Here is a 24,905-nt window from a genome sequence, read left to right on the forward strand (position 1 = left end):
GTTTTATGACTCAGTTTCATAATTTCAAAATTCTCCAAAACTAACATTTTCTTTAATTCACTCATATTAAACTCATTAGGGTCAAATTTAGGGTGAACAATATTACACAAGTGCACATCCACACACATCGGAATGCCTTTGATTCTTTGTGTCATTGTGGTGGATCATAAATTTGATTAGTTTTGGAGTTGTACATCTCTGTTCCTTATATTTCATGTCATGCCTTTATTATTGTTTTATTTGTTGTTTTGCAGCCAGCAGCACATGCGCGCCTCCTCCTTCACTCAATACAGACGCGTGAGAGAGAGCTGTCTGTCCGTGCCATTCTTTCACCTCTCCTCACTATTTCCCGTGTTTAAGGTCACAACATCATCACAACCTTGCTTTGATCTTTGATTCCACTAAACACTTAAATAGGAGCTTTAAACTGTTAAACTTTACTGCTTAACTGACGATGACCTGACAGCAACCAAAACCCTTTTGAAAAGTTTTGCGAGAGTTTTGCAACATAAACCAAAAAATTTTGAAACGTTTCTCACCAATTCACCAAGCAAACAAACACATTTCACCATGTCAGCCAACTCGTCCTTAAGCTCAGATGACCTTGAAATATCTAAAGGGACCATTTTGGGAGATTACTATGAGGTAGAGGGTTTCCTCGGAGAAGGGAGCTTTGGTATTGTAACCAAATGTCGCAATACACAACCCAACAAACTTGTTGCTATTAACCTAAGACCCGAACTCTTCCATGGCATGCATTTTTTATTTATTTTTGATATTTGGGCATATTGGGACCTGATGAATGTAAAAACAAAGAATTACAAGATCTTTTTTTTACCTGATTTTTGTTTCCAAGAAAAATGAGAGCCACATATGAGGATATTCGTTTAAAATGTTGATAGAAGAGTAGCGGTATAATGTCCTCATAAGTGGATATCAGGCCCTTGTAGAGCAAAATTGAGTATTTTAGTCTAAATAACCCAAAATGTGATGTCCACATATGTGGACGCCAGGTCCTAGGAGGTTAAAGTCAACAAGAGCAACCACGAAATTCTGCAACAGGCAAAAATGGAAACTTTCATCCTGGAGCAGCTGCAAGGCTTGGATGTAGATAGATGCAATATTGTGGAATGGAACGGCTTTTTCCTCGACCACCAGCGGATCTGCTTAGATTTTGAACTCCTCGATCAAAGCCTGCGGGACTGGAATAACCAGGGTCTCGCAATAAGTGAATTGAGGCCAGTGTTACATCAGCTCACAAATGCTCTGTCCCACCTGGGTTCTTTGGGAATAGTGCATGCTGACCTCAAACCTGGAAACATAATGTTTGTGGACCGCGATGAGTGTCCCATCAAAGTCAAACTTGTTCATGTTTTAGATCATGTTTTAGACTCTGGCTTCTACACCAATTACTATTTCATAAAAGACAATGATAATGGACAGCGCTGGACATTTAAGACTGAAAGGCAATTTCAAGATGAGACAGATTATCAATCCAAGGATATTCGATACATAAAACCAGTGTCTTGATGACCTTGAAGAACTAGTACTGGAAGATAGCGAAAAACCTGAAAATAGACAACATTTATTTGTCAGCCTAATCAAACAGATGTTGGCCCTGAATCCAAACCAGCGGATAACACCCTCGGAGGATCTCCACCATCCCTTTTTCAACCCAGGCCTGCACTGGCATGGTCTCTCAGCAGCCTTCAAGTTGGAAAAGAGAAAGATCACACAGAATCAATCTCCAGCATTGCTTCAACCCTGGACAAAAGTAACAAAAACATATACAGGGATTGGAAAAGGCCATTAACAGCAAATTACACTGCAAGAATTAATTAAGCGGCTCCAATAATTATCACTTTGGCTTTTCTCTTTTTCTTTGAAATTTTCACTCCCCCCACCCCAACCAGTCATGGCAGATGGCTGTCTCTTTCTGAGCCTGGTTCTGTCGAGGTTTCTTCCTTTTAGAAGGGAGTTTTTCTTTCCCACTGTCGCTAATTGCTTGCTCATAGGGAATCACCTGATTGTTAGGGTGGCCAAAACTCTAGGGGAACTACCAATTCTTGTGAAAATTTAAAAGAAAAAAAAGGCCTAAAAAAATAAAAACAACTGATGAATATGTTCTTAAACTTAGGCACAATTTTGCTTAAAATCCATTAAGTAATCTCTGTGTCAAGTTCTTACCAATATTCAAAGCGGAGCAGCGGACAACTTACCATCATATCAGTCCTTCAATCAGACCTAATTTGATACAAATTGGATGTTAATTAAATGAACCAGCTTTAAGCATCAGCTAATTGTTAGTTGTTTTTTTTTAAAATATAGTGCTACCCTTTAGCCTCCTAGTACAGCGGTCCCCAACCCCCGGGCCTCGGACTGGTACCGGTCCGTGAGTCGTTTGGTACCGGGCCGCGAGAGTTGAGGCTCAGGTGTGAAATGTATAGTTTTCAGGGTTTTTATCAGTTTTCAGTGTTATTTTGTTATCGTTTTTATCGTTTACTCGGTTTTCCTTGATCTTTTCACGTGTGTTATGAATAAATTTTCTTTTTTTCGGTACCGGTACTAGTTTTATTTTGTTGTATTTATCCGCGACACCTTAAAGGCCGGTCTATGAAAACATTGTCAGGCAAAAACCAGTCCGTGGCGCAAAAAAGGTTGGGGACCGCTGTCCTAGTAGACATGCCTGCGATATAAATGTGAAAATCCTCTTTTCTTTAGAAAAGTTGAGCTCTGAAATTGAAGTCAAGGTCCCTGAGATTTAAGCCTTACAGAGATTTTCAGTAGATACAACCATGGTATTGATTTGAAAATTCTGTGTTACCTCATTTACCTCATTCTTGAGTTATTGCATTCACAAACCTGGGGTCCACAGCAACCCGACATATAGCAAACTCAAAAGATTAAGAGGTGAAACATGTTGTGGACTACATTTACAGTGGGAAATGTGCACATTCTCTAAGTACCTTGAACTTATTATTTTATTAGAAGAGTCTTATACTGTGTGAGATGTTTGTGCCTATTCTGGGTCAGTTCCAGAGGAGATGCTCGACAAAATTGGGCAGCCAACTGTGACAGTTTGCTTCAAGCATAAACAACCTTTCTTAATCCACATCACAAACTGGCATGGATAATATCTATAAACACACAGTACATTTATAAAAAATTTAGTTACAAGTTTCAAGTGCTTTGGAGAGAGCCTCATGAGCTAATAAGTAGCCTACTTCCCAAGGTCTGAACTGCATAGGTCCATTAATGTTCTCCTCAGTCATGATTCTACTATTGGTCGCGATGCCCAAAGTGTGGGTTGCAAAGGTACTGTGGGTACATCAGAAATCCAGTTTGAAATTACTCACAAGTATGTACTACTGGTAAATATTTAGAAATTAATGTATTTATTTATATGAAAAGTTAATTGAAACATATAAGGTGGCTCGTTTGTGATATAGCAGGTAGGTCACACATTTGTCTTACCTCTTTGCATATAACTGGGTAGCAATGGCAACAGCTAACAACCTGCGTTGTTTATGGGTTTTAATAACATTTTCAAGTAAATGCATAACTTTCTGATAGATTTTGTTTAGAGTGATAATTTAAGATTTGGTGTGGCCCATGGGATTTTCAGAAAGAAGTTAGCCACAGTACTCCTGACCTGACTTTGGGAATGGGGTGCTTCAAGCTGCTATTGACCAAATAATGACACAGGCTTGGTTGGTCCTATTGTTTGGAACAGAGAAATGTGTGAATTTATAGGATTTTATTTATTTATTTATTTATTTATTTATTTATTGTCAGCAGTGTTGGGCTTAATTACTTTGAAAAAGTAATTAATTATAGTTACTAGTTACTTCTTTAAAAAAGTAACTGAATTAGTAACTGAGTTACAAGATTCTAAAAGTAATTAATTACTTGAAAAGTAACTATTGTGTCACTTTAAAAAAAAATGTTTTAACCCTCTGGGGTGCAGGGTATAATTGGCTATTTTTAACTACTTTTGATTTTACATCTACATTTCACCTTTAAAAACTATTTACTTTGCCTTGTTTGGTATCATCCTTTTCAGCACAACCACACTCGTCTGAATTTACAGTTATGTTTTCATTTTGACATATTGTATTAACACAATTGATCTCAAATCAGACAAAAAACTTAAAATCTGAGTAGAAAAAGTTATATTTTTACTGTAACAACCACAAACATGTTTAATGAAACATATTTCATAACTTTAAATGTAAATATAAATAGTCAATTTTAAAAATCATATGCACAAGTTTTGCAAACAACAAAGCTATTTGCAGCCACCTTTTACCCCTCTTTTTTTTCTTTTCTTTTTTTTTTACAACTATTTTAAACTATTTACATAACAATCGGGTTTTCTAGATTCAATAAGATGCCACACAAATTATTTGTGCCACTCCAAAAATTTCTGTCCACTATAAAGAAGAACATCACAGCCTGATACCTGCAGGCCTGACAGCAGGTGTATCACTCCTGTTTTCTACCTGGAGACAGCAGTCACAAGACAACACATTAACTACACACTCCAAACACGCTAAACGTCACAAATCTGTCAGATCTCAAAACTCTCTCTCTTTTTCTCCTGTCTTTCTTTCTCTCTCTCTCTTTCTCTCTCGCGTCACTCCTAAAACTTCCCCCTCTATCTAAACAACCAAATGCGCAGCGCAGCTGCTTAAAGCTGTAGCGCCCAGATTACTTACAGCTACTTCCCTGCCACTGATATAGGATGCGGTAAGCTGAAGACAGCTTCAAAATAGTAAAATGGTAATGCCACCGCATCGCATTTTCTTGTTAGTAACGGTAACGGCATTGCAACGATAGAAATAGTAATTAGTTAGATTACTCGTTACTGAAAAAAGTAACCCCGTTAGTAATGCGGTTACTTGTAACGCTGTTATTCCATCACTGATTGTTAGCTCATAATTTTTTTAAAGATGTCCCTGCACTACACTCACTTCACAGTAAATACAAAGCAGCCAGTCTTCTAGTTTCAGCTCCAACAGCACCAGTTATGCATACAGGGACGTAATTTCCAGGGGGTTTGGGGGGGTTATGATCCCCCCAATATACCCCCCCCCCCCCAATAAAATTATGAATTATCTTGCATAATTAGGCTGTTGATTTTCTTTAGTCAATTTCAGGTATTACCAGCAAAATAGTTGCATGTTTAACCCTTTAGAGCCGGTCGGAGCGGGCACGCTCTGTTTTGCGTAACTATTTTTAAATCCCGGTAGCTCTGCAATCACGTAAGCTAGCGCAATAATTTTTTTTGCATATGAAACCGGAGGAGTTGTACTTACATCTTATGCCATCAGCTTGTCCTAGGTCACGGTTTCCTTCCACATAAAGCTTTGCAAAAACTGTATAAAAAGCGCTTGCAGGAACAAAAACATAATATTCCAGAAACACGCCTTGCCGATCCGATCAGCTGTTCATACCACTTCCTACGTTGGAATAGACGTCAGCGCAAACCTTTGCATGTCCGCCGTTACCTGCCCGAAACCGGAAGTGACGTCATTTTTGCGGAAATGTAGTCTTTTTTACCATCAGGGCCTCAGGGCCTATACTGCTCTTTTTAAAAGTTATGTTTGACTTTATGACTTTCTGTGTCGTTTCTGGGATGCTTAGGACTCATATTGCACTGCTGGAAATAGTTTATTTTGATGCACATGCTGCTTTTTTGCAAATTTGCAGTATAATATTTATTTTCGTTTTTCCTGCAGTGTATAAAAATTGGTGTATTTCAAAAATAAAACTATGAAGACACTCAAAATTAATTTCCTGTGGTAGGAAACTATTTTGTGCAACTTTTTTGTATTTACAGTTTTGAGGGATAAGCCTCTTAAATTTCTCTAACTAGAAATATATGTTAAAAAAGCAAAAACGATTTTCAATTTTTTTGTAGTTTATTGCACTTTTTCGCAATTTATGTAATTTCTATGCACTTAATGCAAACATATTATTAAAATTTGGGGTATAATGGTTGTATTGATAGCAACTTGAAATGCTCCCAAAAATGGCACTACACCATGTAAAAATATTATATAAGCTCTGGCGGACTTGATTCTATGGTAGGTCTTAAAGGGTTAATCATCTGGGAATTTACCCAGATTTATTTATTTATTTAGACAGAGATCTTGACCCCCCAAGGTTCAACACAAAGTTATGCTGATGTATGTATATAAGGTTTTCCTTATCCTCATAATAAATTTTGACAACCTATAGATTGTCCAGTCCAGTTAACTTGGACTGCTAGATAGATTTACATTTGCTGATGAGTGGAAGCCTAACATTTAAAGAGACCAGTCGGGAAAAGCTGTAAGGCCTCCGGAGGTCCCCGAACCTTACTTTTATAACCCCGCTCTGCCGACTTCAACAACACCCACGCCTCTCTACTGCTGCCTGCCTCTGCATCCTCCTTGCATACTCTCGGGAGTCTGCTGCGGCTGGTAGTCTTCTTGTACTTTAGTAAGCGGCTGTGAGCACACAGCAGAGAAGAAAACTTGGGTAAACTCTACGACTTGAGATGTGAAGACGCACAAAAAGGAGCGAATAATTCAGGTAAAAACAGCTGCTTTGCTTAACTGAAACAAGGACTCGTAGGAGCAGGAAACCGAATTGGATTCCCTGCTAATGTGCATATATTTAATTTCAGGATGCAAAGGATATTGTTCTGCAGTCTGGGCCTGCTTGTGAGTAGCTGGCACATCTTTGTGTTTTTATGTTTTTTTCTTATTACATTTTTTGTCATCTTTTAAATGAGCTCATTTCTCCTCAAACAAACTGGGGCAAAAAAGGTTTTATACCTGAAGCGGTTCACTTGTTTCGAGAAGGTAAAGAAAATCAGAAACCTTTTGTTAGTCGAGAGGATTCATTTTGGTCGCTGTCACTTTTTCTCACTTGTCATTTTTTTGTAAACATGTCTTGTGAACAGTGTGAGTTTTCCCAAGAAACTATCATAATTTTAGAGAAATACAATGAACGGACTTCTGTGAAAGTAGCACAGATGGATGGTCAACAGTTTTATTAATGTCTACTTTATATGAAATAGTCTTTTAAAGGAATACTTTACAAAAAACACGAGGAGGCTAGGCTGGCAGTGATATTATGGAGGACCACGAGTGCCATAATTATTTAACCAAACAAGTAGTTAAATTAAAAAAAGTAAATATAATTAAATAGTTGAAAGATAAATGCATCATTAATTATGGCGAATAATCAAATGGGACAATCATTAATTGATTAAAATTCAAAGTAAGTAAAATATGCATCAAACATTTTAAATGAAGTGAATTACTACTTAATCATTATTAATGTACTGAATTTATTAATTACTTCAAACTTTAATTAATTCCCGGCCCAATTAATTATTTAATGATGTATAGTTTAATTCATTTTGGCACTTGCTGCACTCCTTAGTGAACAGGTGCCCAGTTATCTTTATTATTTTATACCTTTAAAAATTAGCTACATAAACACCTGTGCTTGTCTTACAGGTTTGCTTTCACAGCTATAAAGCAGGTGAGGCTCTCTCTCTCTCTTCACCCATGATGTAACTAAAATAGGAACTGCAGTCATTTATGATACATATGATTAAAATGTGTGTTTGTGTGTGTGTGTGTTTGTGTGTGGGGGGTTATTTTGTTTTGTTTCACCCCAATGATGAATGATCATGAATCAACTGCTTTGTTTGTCTGAAACTGCTTGCCAGTTAATTTTGAGCCTCTGATAATGTGCAACTGCAAAACCACTTGAATAAAAGGTCTACATTTGCACTTCAGTCCTAGGTACTATAGTTTTTTTGTGTTTTTGTTTTCGGGAAAACGAACAACTAAAATAACTAAACTAAATATAAAATAAATATAAGAATAACAAGCCAGAGTGAGATGCAGGACAGTAGTAGAGGTGGGTTTTTTGTTTGTATGTTTATACTATTTTCTGGCTGATGGTTAGTTGTAAATAGCATAAAAACCAAAGTTGAGAACTGGCAGGTGCTTTAAACCCTAACCCTCCTCTGCATGAACCGAGAGGTTTGGAAAATGGACTCGTTCAAATGTTGAATGAAAAATTTCATTAGATGTCATTTGTATGATAAACAAGCATGTCTGGCCTGTTCTCACAAATATAATTGGTCGTGTTGGCACTGCTGATATTGTAACCATAATAATAATAACAACAAAGCCCTGGTCAGGATATGGGCAGGATTAAAACTTCACTTGAATCTCAGTCAGTTTTAGTCTGTATTTTACCACTTCAGTTTGGCCACACCTCCTTACCTGTCTTCTCACGTTTCTTCTTTTTTTGAGCAGCCTTTCTCCTGGAAACCATCACCCAGGTTTGTGATGTATCCTACTATGCCTATGTTCCTGACAGCCTGCAGTGGAACAGGGCTGGAGAAATGTGTAAGCAGCGCACTGGGGCGTTAGCTACTGTCTCCAACGCAGAAGAAAACCGGGAGCTTACCAAATTTTTAAAATCCTTGAACATCTCTCAGTCTGTGTGGATTGCCAAGAAAGTCATAACACGCATCACAAGTAGGTTTAGTAGGTTTTTTAAAACTTTGCATTGACATTAGTGCTGGTCCTTTTATAAATTGTTTTCTTTTTGCTTTTCTTGTCCAGACAAATTCCTGCTTACTTAATCATTTAAATGTTTTCCAGCTGTTTACAGTAAAAATAGGATTGCAAAGTGATTTTTTATAATTAGCTCCTATCTTTTCCAATATTTGTGACAGCATTTTTTCTTAATAGTCTTTTTTTTCCCTCTCTCTCTCTCTGTGGTGACACCAAAGCGTCCTCCAAGACCCTCATTCTAAATTTCACTGGGCGCTCGAACAGGACGCATGCCCGTCTTCGGTACAGCTTCCCCTCCATGGGATCATTGACTGTTTGCACCCTTCTGCGCTTCAATCCGCACTGCTCTGGCCATTCCACAGTCTTTTCATATTCCATTCCGTCATATATTAATGAGTTCCAGCTCCGTGCAAACCTGAACCAGGGCAAGCCTGTGCAGCTGGCTCTGCTCGTCCATGGCATTCACGGGCCTTACCATGACGCCTTCAACTATGATGACTCCTGGCACTCTGTCTGCGTTTCTTGGAGCCAGAATGGTGGACGCTGGGCAATATATGCTCATGGTCACGTTGTGTATGCGGCTGAAGGCCTAAACAGTATGGACAGCATTGGAAATGGTGGCTTTTTCATTATCGGGCAGGAGCAGGACACCTTTGGGGAGTCATTTAAGAGTGACGAATCATTCTCGGGGAGCATAACAGAACTCCACATTTGGAATCGGGTACTGAACAGCAGCGAAATTTCCAGCATGGAAAAGAAGTGCTCACCCGTTTCCTCTGGGCTGGTGTTCAAGTGGAGCGAAGCAGCAATGGAAATAGAGACCTCCCTTACAAAGCAGTGGAGTGACAGCCCATGTCAAGGTACATTAATCAGGATGCAATCAGACGACATGGTCAAAAGCTGAAGGGTTTTTAAAGGCTATGTATTATTATAGCAAATTTATTCACCAACTAGAGGAAAGTATGGAGTTTTGTGTTATTTAGACTATAAAAGACAAAAGAGACTCAATCTATCCACAAGCTCCAGCGGTAGAATTACTTATACTTGGTGTTTGCAATTTAAGTAGGTTGGCACTGGGCCTGGGTGGAGCTGCTGTACAGAAAAACGATTACAGAGAGTCCATTTGAAAGTCATTTTTGACTGCAATCATTTCAGTAACGTCAGACATAACAAAAGATCTAAGCTGGCCTGTTGTAGTTAACTCCACCTATATTACTGATATAACCCTCAGTCTCTGTCCCATCATCTTCTACACCCACATTATTAACCAGTCATAATATGATCACATCTAAAAAGTCTAAAAATGCTTTGACTTCTAGAACCAAAAGTGATGTCATGAAATAGTGAAACTGTTTAACTGCACAGAAGCAGTTTAATCATAAATGACATCTCTTAGTATTAAAAAAAAATGTAACTAAAACTGTTAAATGTCATTCATTTTATTTTTATTGGCTCTTTTACAAAATCAGATCATTTACAGATTTAAAAAAACAACAACTAGATGTGTAAATATCCTATGATCACATGTTATGTCGTGTTTGCTATAGTGGCAACCAATGACCATTTATTATTCAAGTTTTAAACATTAGTAAACAAACACAGGCACACTCTCAGCATCTGTCTCCCTCCCTCCCTTCCTTCCTCCCTAAAATGAATAAGGGAGCTAGTGACCAAGTTGTAATTGGCAGCTGGTGGGGCTGCTGATGTTTCTGGTAAATGCTTTTTGACTCATATCACCCCGAGTCCCACCCTTCAAAACAGACGTCTCCCCTTCTGACATCATGGTCTCTAATGAGCAGTGAAATTCCAAAAATCTCCCTTTCCCTGCTGGAGCCGAGCGTGTAGAAAGGCAGCGTGTTGGAATTCAGTCACTTATTTTCTCTCACACAATCAGAATTTAATTGCAGGTCTTTTAAAGACTATCTCTGTGTGTTTGTGTGTATTTAATGCGATCAATGTAATGTTTGTAGGGTGGCTGTTGCCTTCCTTCAGTTACTGGACTTGAAAGATCTTGGCACTGCCTGCTACTCTGTCAGGCGGGTTCATTTTTCCCTCTCTCTCTCTTCCTCATCAAACCATCTCAGACATACACAATCCAGCATCAACATTAAAAACTCCTGCCAAATACTGGCTAGATCACCATTTGTACATCCAGAGCAATTATGGCTTGGCGTGGACTTCACAAGGCCCCGAAAAGCATTGTGTGTTATCTGGGACAGAGGCGTTAGTGGCTGATCCAGTCCTGTGAGCTGGAAAGCGGAGCCTTCAAGAGTTTACACATGTTTTTCCAGCGCATACCACATATGTTCAGTCATATTGAAACCTGGAGAATATATGGGTCAAGCCAGCACCTTATAAACTCTTGCTTCTAATGTTGTGGCAACAAGGTATAACATGGAAAAGTCCTCTATGGATACAAATTATTATTATTAGAAATAATATCAGCTTTACACTTAGAAGTTAAACATCATTTTATACTAAATAACATCATCTAGCAGTTTATAACCATGACTGTGCTTTAGCATATATAAAAGCAATAACTTTGATCTACAGCTCCACTCCTGCTCAGTTTGAATCGAATGCCAGCACATGCCAAGACCAGTTTCATTCAGCTTAGCGCTCAGACTTTTCTTTTACTGGAGAGCTATGTTGAATGCGGTTTGGTATTGTATTGCTGCAACAAACAGGTCGTCCTGGGTGTGATCAATTCACTAAAAAGTCCAAATACATTAGAGCACCGGTCCCCAACCCCCGGGCCTCGGACCGGTACCGGTCCGTGAGTCGTTTGGTACCGGGCCGCGAGAGTTGAGGGTCAGGTGTGAAATGTATGGTTTTCAGGGTTTTTATCGGTGTTCAGCGTTATTTTGTTATCGTTTTTATCCTTAACTCTGTTTTCCTGGGTCTTTTCACGTGTGTTATGAATAACTCTTCTTTTTTTTCAGTACCGGTACTAGTTTTATTTTGTTGTATTTTTCCACGACACCTTAAAGGCCGGTCCGTGAAAATATTGTCGGGCATAAACCGTGGCGCAAAAAAGGTTGGGGACCGCTGCATTAGAGAATATCGGTGGTCACAGTTACTTTTAATATTAAATCGCAGCAAAAAGATGCTTTTGAGCCGTGATATTCCTTAGTGTACCATAAGTCATCAGTATGGCTGCCTGTGGTGCTCCAAAACCTCTATTCGTCTTTCATTGTCAATGGGGCTTTTAGTAATCCCCCAAACATCACAGTTGTTGGCTTTTGAGTTGTATATTAAGTATTAATTGTATACTCTTATCTTTAGCTAGAACAGGACAGTGTCCCACTTGACCCCAGTCTATTTTAAAGGAGCTCAGCCCCAGGAAAGACATGTTTGTTTCGATAGTATAGAGCTACAACATAACATGCTGGACTATCCTCATGTATTAACCAGAAATTTTAAAATGCACCCTCCGAATTTGATGGCCTACATAATGTTGCTGCTGCCCTTCATCATTTCCCGTTATGTCGACCCCTCAGCCACCCCAGCATCCACCTGTAGGCTCCTGGGGATGGTTAACTTTTAGTCCCTAGTTTCTACTATGTGTGCCTGTAAGATCATGGATCAAATCATGTTAAGCCTAATCATTTGTGAGATGTCCTTTAGTAAAGCGCTATACAAATACAGACCATTTACCATTTTACCATTTAATTATTAAAATTTCTTTTTAAATTAGTTTAGTTTAGTACACAACTTCCCTAGCCGTTTGCTTCCCCTGTCTTAGTTTTTTTTCTTCTGATCCTGGCATCAAATTCATAACAATCATAAATTCTTCCTCAGAAAAACTACATTTGATTAATGTATTTTCTGCTATTTTTAATCAAATATAGGCTTCAAAAGATTTGCTGATCATTGCATTCTGCTTTTATGTACATTTATTTACATTCAATAAAACAGATTTAGTATGATGTGTTGCAGACCAAAATAAAAGCTTACGATATGTGTCCAGATTCTGCTAGCAGTGAATAAAAACTAAGATATACATAAACATATATATATATTCATACAGTGTTTTAGTATACAAGTAAAATATTTTAATATGAATAAAGCAAAACAGATTTTAAAATGCTACAATGGAAAAATAGATGCCTAGAGTGATAAAATAGAATAGAATAGAATTCAACTTTATTGTCATTGCACATGTCACAAGTACAAGGCACCGAAATGCAGTTTGCATCCATAAGTGCTTTAGCCATAATAGATATATTACCAAATATATATTGGCAATAATATAGATATATGGATATATTATAGAAATAGGTTTGTTAGGTATGAGGGTACAAAATATGGGTCTATTATGGGTATGCATGTTGAGTAAAATATCCAGAAGCATTTGCTAACTACAAATGAGTAATTTGAAACCATGTTTAATTTACTATTAGTGCAATATTTATACTTAGCCAAGTTAACAAACTTACTCCATTTCTAACGGGGAGAGCAGGTCAGGTTATGCCTATCTGGGTCAATTTGAATTCACCCAGTTACACCTTATTATATTGTATTTGTAGACTTGTTGATTAGTTTAAGCACTGCTGTGTATTGTTAGTTTCCTGTATGAAATGTCTCACATTTGCAACATTTCTCTATTTTGTATTATCCAAACTACTGTCTATCAGCATAATATCAATATTGATATTTCCCTACGCGATTTTCAACAGCTTAATAATATGTATAAGCCTCACTATTCCCTTCACCATGTTTGCAGAGAGCCAGAGAACCGATGAAGAGTGCGGCATTTTTGACCCCGTCACGGAGCATTCCCGCCTAGCCAAATGCAACTCCTCCAGAGGAGCTGTCTGTCAGTGTAGGCGAGGTACAGATAATAATTATTGTGCATCAACAAATGTGATTGAATTATGCAATTCAGTTTTCTTGCTTTTAAATTATTTTTAAATAGGTTTTTAGGGTGCTGTGTGTGCTTTTGTGTGCTAATGGATTGCAGTATATTATATTATATTATATTATATTATATTATATTACATTACATTACATTATATTATATTATATTATATTATATTATATTACATTATATTATATTACATTATATTATATTATATTATATTATATTATATTATATTATATTATATTATATTATATTATATTATATTTGTCCGTCTCTGCAGAGAAGCTGGGTGTTTTCAGTTTACCAAAGGCACCATTCTTCAGGAGGCTGAACAAGGATCTCATCAATAAACCTGTGAGTCAGCCTGTTGAGCTTTGAGGTGGTTATTAGGTAGTGCAGTGGTGGTACAGTCTGATAAACTACCAAGTATTCATGTTAGTGAGCAGATCACCAAGTTAACACGTGCTAAAAAATCCCCCAAAAAGAATATTCTTTGATTATTTACGTTTCATTTCACTCGCTGGGCCCACGTCCTCATTTTGGGGTTGACAGTGTTTTAGTAGGTAAAGGTGAATGGCTTGGACATGAATTGAGCTGCGGTTTGGGGAAGGCCTCAAAGGGGACTGGCTCCCAGGCCTGGCAGATCCCCATGTACTAAATAGAAGTGAAGAAGTTAAAGAATTGAAAAGGAGAGGGAGGGTGGGGCACATAAACGAGAATGACAACTTGTAGAACTGGGGGAACATATATAGATAAGAACCAGAAGGAGCGTGTCTGGAGGCGTGGTCCCACTCCTGAAATTACGATACTTTATCTCCAGTTAAGCTGTTTTGTGGAAGATCTATCCAAGTAAAAAATTGACACACTTAAGAAACTCTTGGAACTATCTGATCCAATTTTAGGAGAGTCATCATCTCAACTTTGCACATTTGTTAGGATCAAAATCCCAGAGAATCACCTAAGAATGCTTAGTGAATAGAAGTGATTGAAGTATAAAAGGACCAGTGAATCAGCAGTTAAGTTAATGTTATAACTTTGTTCTATTCTGTTTATTCAGGTAACAGGAGCGGTGGGTGCTAACAGCTCCTGGGACAAATTGACCTTGCTGCAGCAGCTGACCCAAGCTGTCCTACATAAAATAGAGGCAAGTGGCCCACTCCTCCTGACCGCCAACGATGTTTTCTACCTCTCTCAGATGATGGACGTAACTCCACCAGCTAGATTTCACTCCGCCGGAGATAATGCCACAGAGGTCATGGTGTCCATTGCCACCAACTATCTAAATATTGCGAGTCTGATCCTGGAGCCACGCATGGCTTCACAGTGGATGGGTCTGACGGATGATGGGGTGAGGCGTAATGTTTCTGTGATGATATCTCTGTGAAATCCTCCAATTTTTTTACTTAATTAAAATTGTGTGTTTAATAACATTTTACCTCCTTAAATTATTAAAAGCATTGTAGCAAATTAGTGTACCCTGGGATTTAAGCGCATACGGACTATGAGAACCTTATTTAATCCATCAGAAAAGAATTTAAAGTTGTTTCTTAACTATACATAAGAAACCTGTTTGCATCACTTAACAGTCTGTGTTTCTATCCTTTATTTATAATGCGGATTTAGATTTAATTACTTGCTGGGTACACCCTGGATATGTCACCATCTATATCTATCACAGGGCCAACACACAGAGACAACTATTCATGCTTATGTTGCACAAACAGGCAATTACATAGGACATGCAGGCCCCAGACAGCTGGTGCATACATAACCCAGGACTCTGTTGCTTTGAGGCGCCCTGCTTACTTACTTAAATATAATCTACTCTCCAAAGATAGCTCTTCACCTCCATTAACCTGTGTTTGATCGATTTGTTCAGGTCAACATTGGCCCATTTACGCTTGTCAAGACCATTGATAAGTTCACTGAAGCTTTTGCAGAGATGCTTTGTACTAAGGGAAGAAGCTTGAGTCTTTCTACCAAGAATATAGGTGAAAGGACACACACACGCGCGCAATGATCGAAACATTTGGTGGCTCTTGGCTTTCTAACTTATGGTTTCTGTTAATATTGTCATTGCATCTGCTTGGCTGTCAGATGTGTACATGAAGTGGCAGAAGCTGTCCCAGGAGAGCTGTAATCAAGTCTACAAGCCATCTGCGTTTGGCTCTCACAAGCCCAGCAGCAGTAGCCACGATGAGTTGCTCATTCCTGAGACCGAGCTCCAGAGGATACACACGCTAGGTAGTAAACACACACACACACGGAAATGCACTTGTTCTAGAGGCTAACCGTAACCGTTAGTTTACACTACAAATGCTATAGACACATATTACATTGTTAGATGCTCACCTAGATGAACCACTGACCCACACAGTGTTTTTGTCCACTATCTCTAAACAGGATATGAGGAGGTGATATTTATTCATACCCATTACAACCAGTTCAGTGACATTGTATCAGGAACAAAGGAGTCTGCACTGAGTGACCAAGAGAAAGTGAAAAGGTTTCCTGTTGTTTGTTTCTCTGTTTTTAATGAACTGTAATTTCTTATCTTATCTTTGTGGTCTGGATTCAGCCACTTTTACTCTAAAGCATGGGGATTAATCTGATGGTTGTAGTTTGAATTGATTATGTAAGATGTATCTCAGTGATAACCATTGCCTGTTTTCCCAGAACTCTCCCAGGAGATCTAGCATCGGCTATCATATCAGCCACGGTCCGCCATGCCTCGAACCCCGAAACCATACCTGTTGCTGTCAAGTACACCCTTTCATCATCACAGGTGGCGCAGCCTATTGTGCAGAGGATGTCACACAGCATGATATTAGCAGCTATGCAATTTTCGTTTATTAAAAATAAGTTACAGCATTTTATTTTACAGTAATTTTCATCACTTAGCAAGCAGCACATGGAATAGAAAGAAATAGTCATTTAGAATAAGCCAAAGTTTGATGACCAACCACAGATAAATTAAAACGAGGATAAAGATTAAAACAAATGCAAACATTATTCTGTTTCTAGGTGGAGTATTCAAAGAGAGTTATTCCTGTTTGTGCCTTCTGGAATTTCAGCCTGACGTAAGTTTGACCAACAGCACAGTCACATGACTATGCCTGAAATTGTATTATTTCAATTAATTCGATAAATGATGTAGGAAGTAGCCTATTGTTTGATGTTTTATAAGACATGTCACTATCCCTGCAGGATGTCTCAGTCCTAAATATGAGTGTGATTCTTTACCAGTGAGTGTGTTTGTGCTTGTGTATAGGCACACCAATACCAGTAGCTGGTCCAGTGAAGGCTGCACAGTGATCCTTGATGGCTCTAGTGTCACGTCCTGTTTGTGTAACCATACAACAAACTTTGCAGTGCTGATGAATTACCTCGAATCACAGGTAACTTGAGCTCGATTGTGATGCCCCCATTTAAATCACACACATCAAGTTTTAGGTTATTTAAGGTAAACTGTGAACAATCTTGTAAAGGTATGAGTTATGTGGTGCATTTTTTTTACAACATGTATATTATGATACATTTCATATTCATGGTAAAAATGGCATCGCATATCCGGAATAATAAAAATAATCAGGGTTTAAAATGAGGTAAGTATAGTCTCAGACGTGTCACATTACACCACATCTTTATTAATTTATCAAATATTAGGCCAAAATGCGAAAGCAGTGTATGATAAACTAAGTGCACTGTTACTTCTTCCATACATATTAAATGGTAAATGGCCTGTATTTATATAGCGCTTTACTAGTCCCTAAGGACCCCAAAGCGCTTTACATATCCAGTCATCCACCCATTCACACACACATTCACACACTGTGATGGTAAGTGGCTGCTAAGCAAATAGAAGTGAATAAATGTTATTGATAAGTGTGCCCACCTCTATAAAAGCAGATGTTTTAGCAGTTGGCTGGTCTGGAGCATTCAGGTCTGCTTTCAAATTCAGATAATGTTCAGAGAAAACCCCAAAGCTACACTTCAGGCCTCAGTTATGATGCTAAAGTTCATGAAAGTACATTTGATGAACATTTCATGCAATTTTGCATTTGCAAAATCACAGTTGTGCAAGCCATGAGACCCAAGTGGAGATGTTTGGCCAGAATGCACAGAACCGCCTTTGGAGAAAACTAAACACAGCATGTCGGCACCAACACCTCATACCAACTGTCAAGTACAGTGGTGGAGAGGTGATGATTTGTGCACCTAGCAGCCGTTGGTAAATGACAAATGTAGCACTTTTCTACTCTACCTGAGCACTCAAAGCATTTTGTACAACTTACCTTATTAGCCCATTTGCACCTATTCATAAAGGAACTTTTTTTCTATGCTTTTTCTAGGTAAGGACTTTCTGTCTATCTCACCTTCATACTCTGATAGATGCAAATGAGAACAACTTGGGCTCAGTAGCTTGCCCAAAATGAGAAAAATGTGAGAAACAATTAAAGTTACTTCAAGTTATTGCAGATCAAGGTGTTTCTACAAGCTGCTGGGCCTTAAGTTGCACTTAGTTTTTCACATACTGCTTCTGCATTTTGCTCTAGTTTGTGTTAAATAAATAGTGACGTGATATAGTAGGTCTTTTATTGTTCATCTAAGACCTGGTAAGGAATACATTTTGAATAAATGTCCTAATACGGTATAGTATTATAGCTGATGGAGAATGTACTTTATTCTTTATTATTGTAGGGTTTTTAACTTTCAATACAAAGCACTTTAAGGTGACTGTTGTTGTGATTTAATGCTATATAAATAAAACCGAATTAAATGTATTTGAATTACTTTTTACCGTGACTGCTTGTCTAAATCAAGATCCAGTTTAATATTCGATCTTGGGGATAGGATTTGCAGTACATGATGTCTGCCAGCAGGTGTCACTCATACTGCGCCTGTTGTGTTGAAGGATGTAGAATGTAGTACAGCTATTCTCTCTGTTTACCTGAAGAACATAAAAGTTTGTAAGTTCATCAAAGAGCAATACCATCGGCAAGATTTTGAGTTTATAAAAATGCAACCATTTATGTATAGCGATGACGTAAGAAATCACTTTCTTTCAGATCAAATGAGGGATTTTTCAGATATTGGACGGCTTCTCGTCAACCTCTAGGACTCTCTGACAACATTCTCCCCTCTTTTGTCTTTCTCCCACAACTTGCCTTTCCTTTCTGTCCCAGTGGAGTCCAGAGGAAGAGCTTATTTTGACCAAGCTGACATTCATTGGCTGTGGCGCATCTCTGTGTGCTCTGGTGGTGACCTTGATGCTGTTCACTGTGCTGGAGTAAGTAACTGATTTTTCCTGACCTGCTTGCCTATGATGCGAAAATAGCTGCCTGTTTTCTGTCTGCCTGAGCCACGAGACGCAAAGCAGCCTCACCTTTTTCTGTGCTGCTAAACACAGCAGTCACTTTTTACACCTGGTGTCAAGCAGATGCAGTGGTTCTGCTATACATATTTTATGTTGTATACTGTATTGTGTTGCTCAAGTACCTACATACTTTTGAAAACAGGTTCATCATTATTTCCAAAGTCAAAATAGCAAAAAACTCTCTTTATAATAGTGGTCTTGAAAATGCTAAAAGCTTATAATTTGGACTCATTATATGGAATTTATGTAGCACAAATATCATTTAGGCATTTTTTTGTGTATTTTTTACACCTTTTTGGGCATTGCCATGTTATAAGAAAGACACGCTGAGATAACTGATCAGTAGTATCGTTGCTGCTCTGTTCCTAAAGCTATGATAGTATTGACTTGTGCTAATCCAGTAATTACTGTTGTCTACATGTGAGTCCACCCTGAAGGTTTATGGTGGCATTCTCTAGCTGTTAATTAACATTACGGTCATTGAGGGATCGCGATCAGCTGGAGAGGAGCTGCCTCGGCAATTTACGACTGCCCTAAAAACAGAGAGCGCAGGCTCGCGTTTCACGCGCGCTGATGTATGATGTACATGTGTTTGTGCGCTTAAATTCACTCGCAACCAGAGACAAAGCTGAGGCTCACAAAGCCGAGGACGCTTGTATTCATGCGGCGGGATTACAGTGGTCTCAAGCAGTGATGCAGACATGAAATGAGCCTGATGGGCAGATAATGAGAGGCTCTCTAGTTAATTTACCTCTCAGCCAGTTTCAGCTGTCTCTTGTTTTTCTGTTTTCTGTTTGATATTTCAGTCTGAGATGGAAATATTCAATGTATTGATTAATTAATACGAGTAGTTGTTTTGATCTTTTTGGGTGTTTGAGGAAACAGTGACATATATGGTTTCCTTATTGTGGTGCCATTGACATTTTCAGTTAGTTATGCGAACAGGTGGGGGGGTAGAAGGCACAAAGCACGTTGTCAGTATTTTACGTCACATCTCAGAACCAAGTCAATCTGTGAATTAGTGAGATTCTGCACAATTCTTAGTTCTGCTCCTTTATTCTGTATGAAAAGCTTTTCTTTTATCTAATCCCTGCAGCCGCCTGAAGGTAGCATTCCAGTTAACTGTTGATCAATCTGCTGCTATTTTTGAGAAGTGTAGCACCGGAGCATAGTGATATTATGTACCAGCTTCCCTTCTTGTTTACCTTAATATAATCATGTAAAACACGCAAGTGCAAGATCACTACACATACCATAGTGTCTGTTACAGCTATCTGTTTCTTATGACCAGATATTTGGCTCATTTATGACTGGTGGCTCCTCTGTCTTACATTTCGATTGATGTTATTGGTGACATGTGTTAAACAGCAATGTTGCAAAACCAGAGAAATAGGGTAACAGTTTTGTGTAGTGTCGACGTGGGATAGCTTCCAATTTTGTTGTACTATTGTACTAGGTATGACTGCACAATGACAATAAAATTTATCTTATCTTATCTTATCTTATCTTATCTTATCTTATCTTATCTTATCTTATCTTATCTTATCTTATCTTATCTTATCTTATCTTATCTTATCTTATCTTATCTTATCTTATCTTATCTTATCTTAGCAGTATAACTGAGATAGCATTTGATTGGTGCAATGCTGTGTAAGCAGGCTCCATAGCATATATCTTCCTTTGGATGAGGTTTTGTTATCCCCCTCTGTATCCACAGTATCCCCAAATCCGACAGGACGTCCATTCACAAGAACCTGTTCGTTGCCCTTATCTGTGCCCAGGTGATTCTGCTGTGCAGCGGCTCAGCCATTCACAACAAGGTAAATGTTATGTTGATTTTTAAAAGTAGATTTGCAGATTTCATAACCTTTATAGAGGGTATCATTAAATATTGTTAGAGTTACACCTATTTGCAGTATTTTTACAGTGAAACAAGCAAGTGATTTAAATCTAGATTTAAGAAAATACAGAGCATTTATAACACCTACATATGAATTGTGCAGTATTTAGCTGAAGCTTAGAAATATTTGAAATGACTGTCTAAATGAAAAAACATGTCTTTAGTTGGTTTTTAATTCCTATTGCAAATAAATCATAATCATTCATTTACACAAACTAACATTTGCTGAATAGAGGCTACAAAAGCATGCATACAGTTATCTTGTGATCGTGGGATTGATAATGATGTCAATGGGATATTTCGTCTTAAACATACAGTTTAAACATTTTTCATTTGTGTGTGTAGTTAAGGCTTGTAGCCATTCTTGACTTTTATTACTTAGTATCACTAATGCAACTTTCATCTCATAATGACAAATCTTATGTTTATGCCTGTGCTTGTGTGTTGTAAGGTGGCTTGTACGCTCGTGGCGGCGCTGCTCCATCTCTTCTTCATGGCGGCATTTAGCTGGATGCTGGTGGAGGGTCTGCTGCTCTGGAGCAAGGTGGTTGCAGTCAACCTAAGCGAGGAGCAACATATGAAATATTACTATCTCATCGGCTGGGGTACAGTTACATGACCAAACCAAATTGTTCCTTATCGTTACACATGCAGACGGGCTGCCAGGTTTTTCTTGTGGAAGTAGTTGATTTGTCACACTGTGTAATGTGCAGTGCTCTAACTGACTCTCTATATGTGCGATTCAACAAAACATCAGTGCTTTTACCTCCTCTGTGTGTATTTTTTAAAACCTCTCAATCTAACCAGGTCTGCCTGTGCTGATAGTCACCATCACACTAGCGTCAGCCCCGAGCAAGTACTCGGCTGATGACTACTGCTGGCTCAGTCTGCAGAATGGCATTATCTGGGGTTTTGCTGGGCCTGTCATCTTCATCATCATGGTCAGCAAATTGAATTATAATTAGCTGAACTGATGTTGTTAAAATAGAGCATAACAGGGATGATAGTTTTGGACTATAAAACCTAATGTTACTACCTCTCCTTAGATATTTGTATTTACTTTCTTTTATGACGGTCTCTGTGGAATCTTTGCTTCTTCCTCATTTCTGTACTCTCCTGATTTTATTTTGAAGGTGAACATATTGGTATTAACCAGGGTTGTGGTCATCACAATCTCCACAGCCAAGAGAAGGTCCATCATGTTGGCCATGGGAGCCAGTCCGGTGGAGCGAACGTATGAGCAGATCAGGTACCAACCACAAGGAGGCACCATTTGTCCTCTTTTTAATGTGTATTGGCCTCGGCCAGAGGCCTTGAAACGGACAAGCTGTAGTCATTAAGTGATTTTGTACTGCATTTTGTCATTTTAAATCAGTGGTTTTTGTTTGTCAGGCGAGAGAGAGGAATACTTTTGAGTGGATTTTATTAGTGATAGCCATATAAAGGACTTAACTGATTGCAATGTTATACTCTCAGTGTTTAATATCGTTTAAGTCCTGCCAAATTGTATATATTGTCTTGCAACAGTATATTTAACTTCTGCTTATGTCATAGAAATAATTCAAACTATGGTGTTGTTTGGAATTGAAAGATTATGTTACTAACTGACAAATTTATATTCTTTCAATTTAAAAGAAAAATATATAAATACATATGATATGTTTGTTAACTTATTTTAGTTTGGATTAATTTAGTGTTAATTTGAAATGTAGCATGCGTGCAAATCACTAACTCAAGTCCCGGAGTTTTGTACAGTTAACGTTTCTTGTTCCATACCATCTACCATTGCTAAACCTGCCTTGGTACACTGACGTCTCCGTTGCTGTTGCACTGTGATGTCAGTACAAAAGCACCATCCCAGGCTGCGTCCCTGCTGTCTTTTCACTTCAGTGGGATTGGAGTAAAATCCTGCAAGCTTCTATGTAATCCTAGCAGATGAAATCATGATTGTGGGCGTGTTTGAACCTACCTTAGTCCACTGGGGCTCACAGTAGGTGCTTTATGAAGGTTTTCAAAACAGGCCTTGAACTATTTGCCTGGGTGGCAGCCATCTCGGAAACTCAAACACATTCCTCCGCTGAATAAACTAGGGCCCGTCGCATGCCATGTCACACACACGAGAACACACAGACAGCTGTTGCGGTTTGGCGGTCACCTAAGCGGAACGCTAATTCCACTCTAAACAGAATTAAGGTGGATTTAAGGTGGGAAGTTTTCACCCCGTGAGCCTTCCAGCTGTATAGGCTTGTATATGGAACAACTGGCTCACCGGAGCTTCTCAGTTTTGACAAAAAAAAATAAAAAGTTGGGAAAGTTGGAAATTGAATAGATGATCAGAAGGAGAACCTGAAGGAAATAATTAAATACATTTTACGTGGTTTGCTCAGCTCAATCAGCTACTTTAGAGTGGTGTGATTGGTTGTTGTGTTTGTGGGTACAGGGCTGCAGTGAAAGCAGTGTTGGTGTTGCTGCCCATCCTTGGACTGACGTGGCTGTGCGGTGTTTTGGTTCCTCTATCCATTGTAATGGCCTACGTCTTCATCCTCCTAAACTCCCTACAGGTACACACACACACACTCAGCTCACAGATGTTGTGTTCAGTGTGTGAAAGTCTCGAAACCTAAACAATATTCGGGAAAATAATATCAGTCGTGACTGCAATACGTTTACGCATGCAAAAGCTCGCCTGGCGATCTGTATTGATTATAGCGTATAGAAATAATACGCTTGTTATTTACACTATAATTACAATGAGACGTCTTTTGAAATATACAAATCCAAGCATGCATAATTCTCTCAGTTGTAATATCTCCAATGAGAGAAGTACCTTCATATCGCACGTATTTTTGAAAATCTTGTCATAAAGAAAAAAAATGGAATAAGGCTGTGGCGAAAACTTTTGAACAACTTGAAAAAAAGTTCAGACTTTTAACAGCTTTTTTTCATCAGTGAGAAACAGAAAGGTTTTCCATTATACATTGTAATTCTGCCCTTCTCGCATGGTGAGGGTACACAGACTGTCAAGGTTTTTATTTGTCAGTGACAAGGCTGAGGCAGAAAGGGGAAAAAAAGAGCTCCGGTCTGGCTTGTGTTAAGGAGGTGCTTCATTTTAACAAGGAAAGTGGGTTTGTATTGTTTGTTTGATTATTTGTGTTTTATGTATTCAGAGGTCAGCATTACTTTGTTTTTTTGTGCCTTATCAACGTTGGTTTTTAGGCTTTTAGTGCTGAAAGTTAGCAGTTTGACTGCCACAAACTTTGAACAAAGATATATATATATATATTTTTTTTTTTTATTGGCACTGTTTAAAATAATACAACAAAATTCATGAGGTGTGTCTGTGGCCATTACGGCTCCATTTTAAAATGGTCACAATATGAAACAAACAAAAAAAAGAGTTATCTGAAGCCTTACTTTCCTCAGCAGTGATTGCGGGGAAGCCTCGGATATGAAATCATGTAATTCTCTCACTGCAGCGGGCGGCCCCGGGTCAGCCAGCCTCGGCAGCGTCTCCAGATCTGCTGCTGCGATTTGTAGTTGTCTTTTAATCAGCTGTATCTTTAATTGAGTTGTATATTTAAAGGGAAAATCAATAGAGGTTTCAGCTGCGGTCTGATCATTACGTCCGGCTCCTTGGTTACCATAAATAGTTTCTGTTTCTCCCTCATATCTCATTATATTTTTTTCTGTGTCGACAGTAATTAATGAAGAAGGTTTTCTTTCTGGGCTCTTATTATACAAATGCACTGCTTTGCATGCTAATGCATAACATGGATTTCTATTCTTTTCCATGCAGCGGCATGTCTGCCGCTGTCCAGCCTCTGTTATTCTCTTGGATCTCTGGTTTTCTTTCCAGCAATGTATTGTGGGTATATTGCAAAATGGCAAAGTTTGGGATCAAAATGTAAAATAAGCAGCCTCAGAGACGGCTCGCCTCAGGCTCTAGGTTTAAATAAAGAAATGAAATATTTGCAGTTACACTTTTGACATCACAGATTATATTTTCTTTGTCTTACTACATACTTTCAAAGGTAATGGACAGACCATGCATAGTTCCTTTGTGTGTTTGTGTGTGTGTGTCTTGGTGCTGTTGGGATTTTTGGGCAGCAATAAGAGGCCTGTGGTAATACCCAGCTGCTCTGTGATAAAAGAGCTACATAGTGGCTCTTTCAG

General features: G+C 38.5%; 1 protein-coding gene across 2 annotated transcripts in view; it reads left to right on the forward strand.

The window, feature by feature from the left end:
* Positions 1 to 6,413: 6,413 nt before the first annotated feature.
* Positions 6,414 to 24,905, forward strand: part of LOC113006913 (adhesion G protein-coupled receptor D2) — a 91,440-nt gene continuing 72,948 nt past the window's right edge. For both annotated transcript variants that reach the window (XM_026143164.2, XM_026143165.2), the window contains exons 1-20: positions 6,414 to 6,579; positions 6,674 to 6,710; positions 7,515 to 7,539; positions 8,328 to 8,552; positions 8,810 to 9,451; positions 13,318 to 13,425; positions 13,736 to 13,809; positions 14,513 to 14,803; positions 15,335 to 15,446; positions 15,553 to 15,699; positions 15,859 to 15,961; positions 16,132 to 16,240; positions 16,480 to 16,535; positions 16,727 to 16,853; positions 18,642 to 18,745; positions 20,550 to 20,652; positions 21,184 to 21,337; positions 21,540 to 21,673; positions 21,866 to 21,981; positions 23,173 to 23,293. In XM_026143164.2, the coding sequence (XP_025998949.2) occupies positions 6,675 to 6,710; positions 7,515 to 7,539; positions 8,328 to 8,552; positions 8,810 to 9,451; positions 13,318 to 13,425; positions 13,736 to 13,809; positions 14,513 to 14,803; positions 15,335 to 15,446; positions 15,553 to 15,699; positions 15,859 to 15,961; positions 16,132 to 16,240; positions 16,480 to 16,535; positions 16,727 to 16,853; positions 18,642 to 18,745; positions 20,550 to 20,652; positions 21,184 to 21,337; positions 21,540 to 21,673; positions 21,866 to 21,981; positions 23,173 to 23,293 (2,787 nt within the window). In that variant the 5' untranslated portion in view covers positions 6,414 to 6,579; position 6,674. The remainder of the gene's footprint in view (positions 6,580 to 6,673; positions 6,711 to 7,514; positions 7,540 to 8,327; positions 8,553 to 8,809; positions 9,452 to 13,317; positions 13,426 to 13,735; positions 13,810 to 14,512; positions 14,804 to 15,334; positions 15,447 to 15,552; positions 15,700 to 15,858; positions 15,962 to 16,131; positions 16,241 to 16,479; positions 16,536 to 16,726; positions 16,854 to 18,641; positions 18,746 to 20,549; positions 20,653 to 21,183; positions 21,338 to 21,539; positions 21,674 to 21,865; positions 21,982 to 23,172; positions 23,294 to 24,905) is intronic.

This window comes from Astatotilapia calliptera, chromosome 15 (assembly GCF_964374335.1).
Source record: "Astatotilapia calliptera chromosome 15, fAstCal68.1, whole genome shotgun sequence".
In the NCBI taxonomy this organism is placed as follows: domain Eukaryota; kingdom Metazoa; phylum Chordata; class Actinopteri; order Cichliformes; family Cichlidae; genus Astatotilapia; species Astatotilapia calliptera.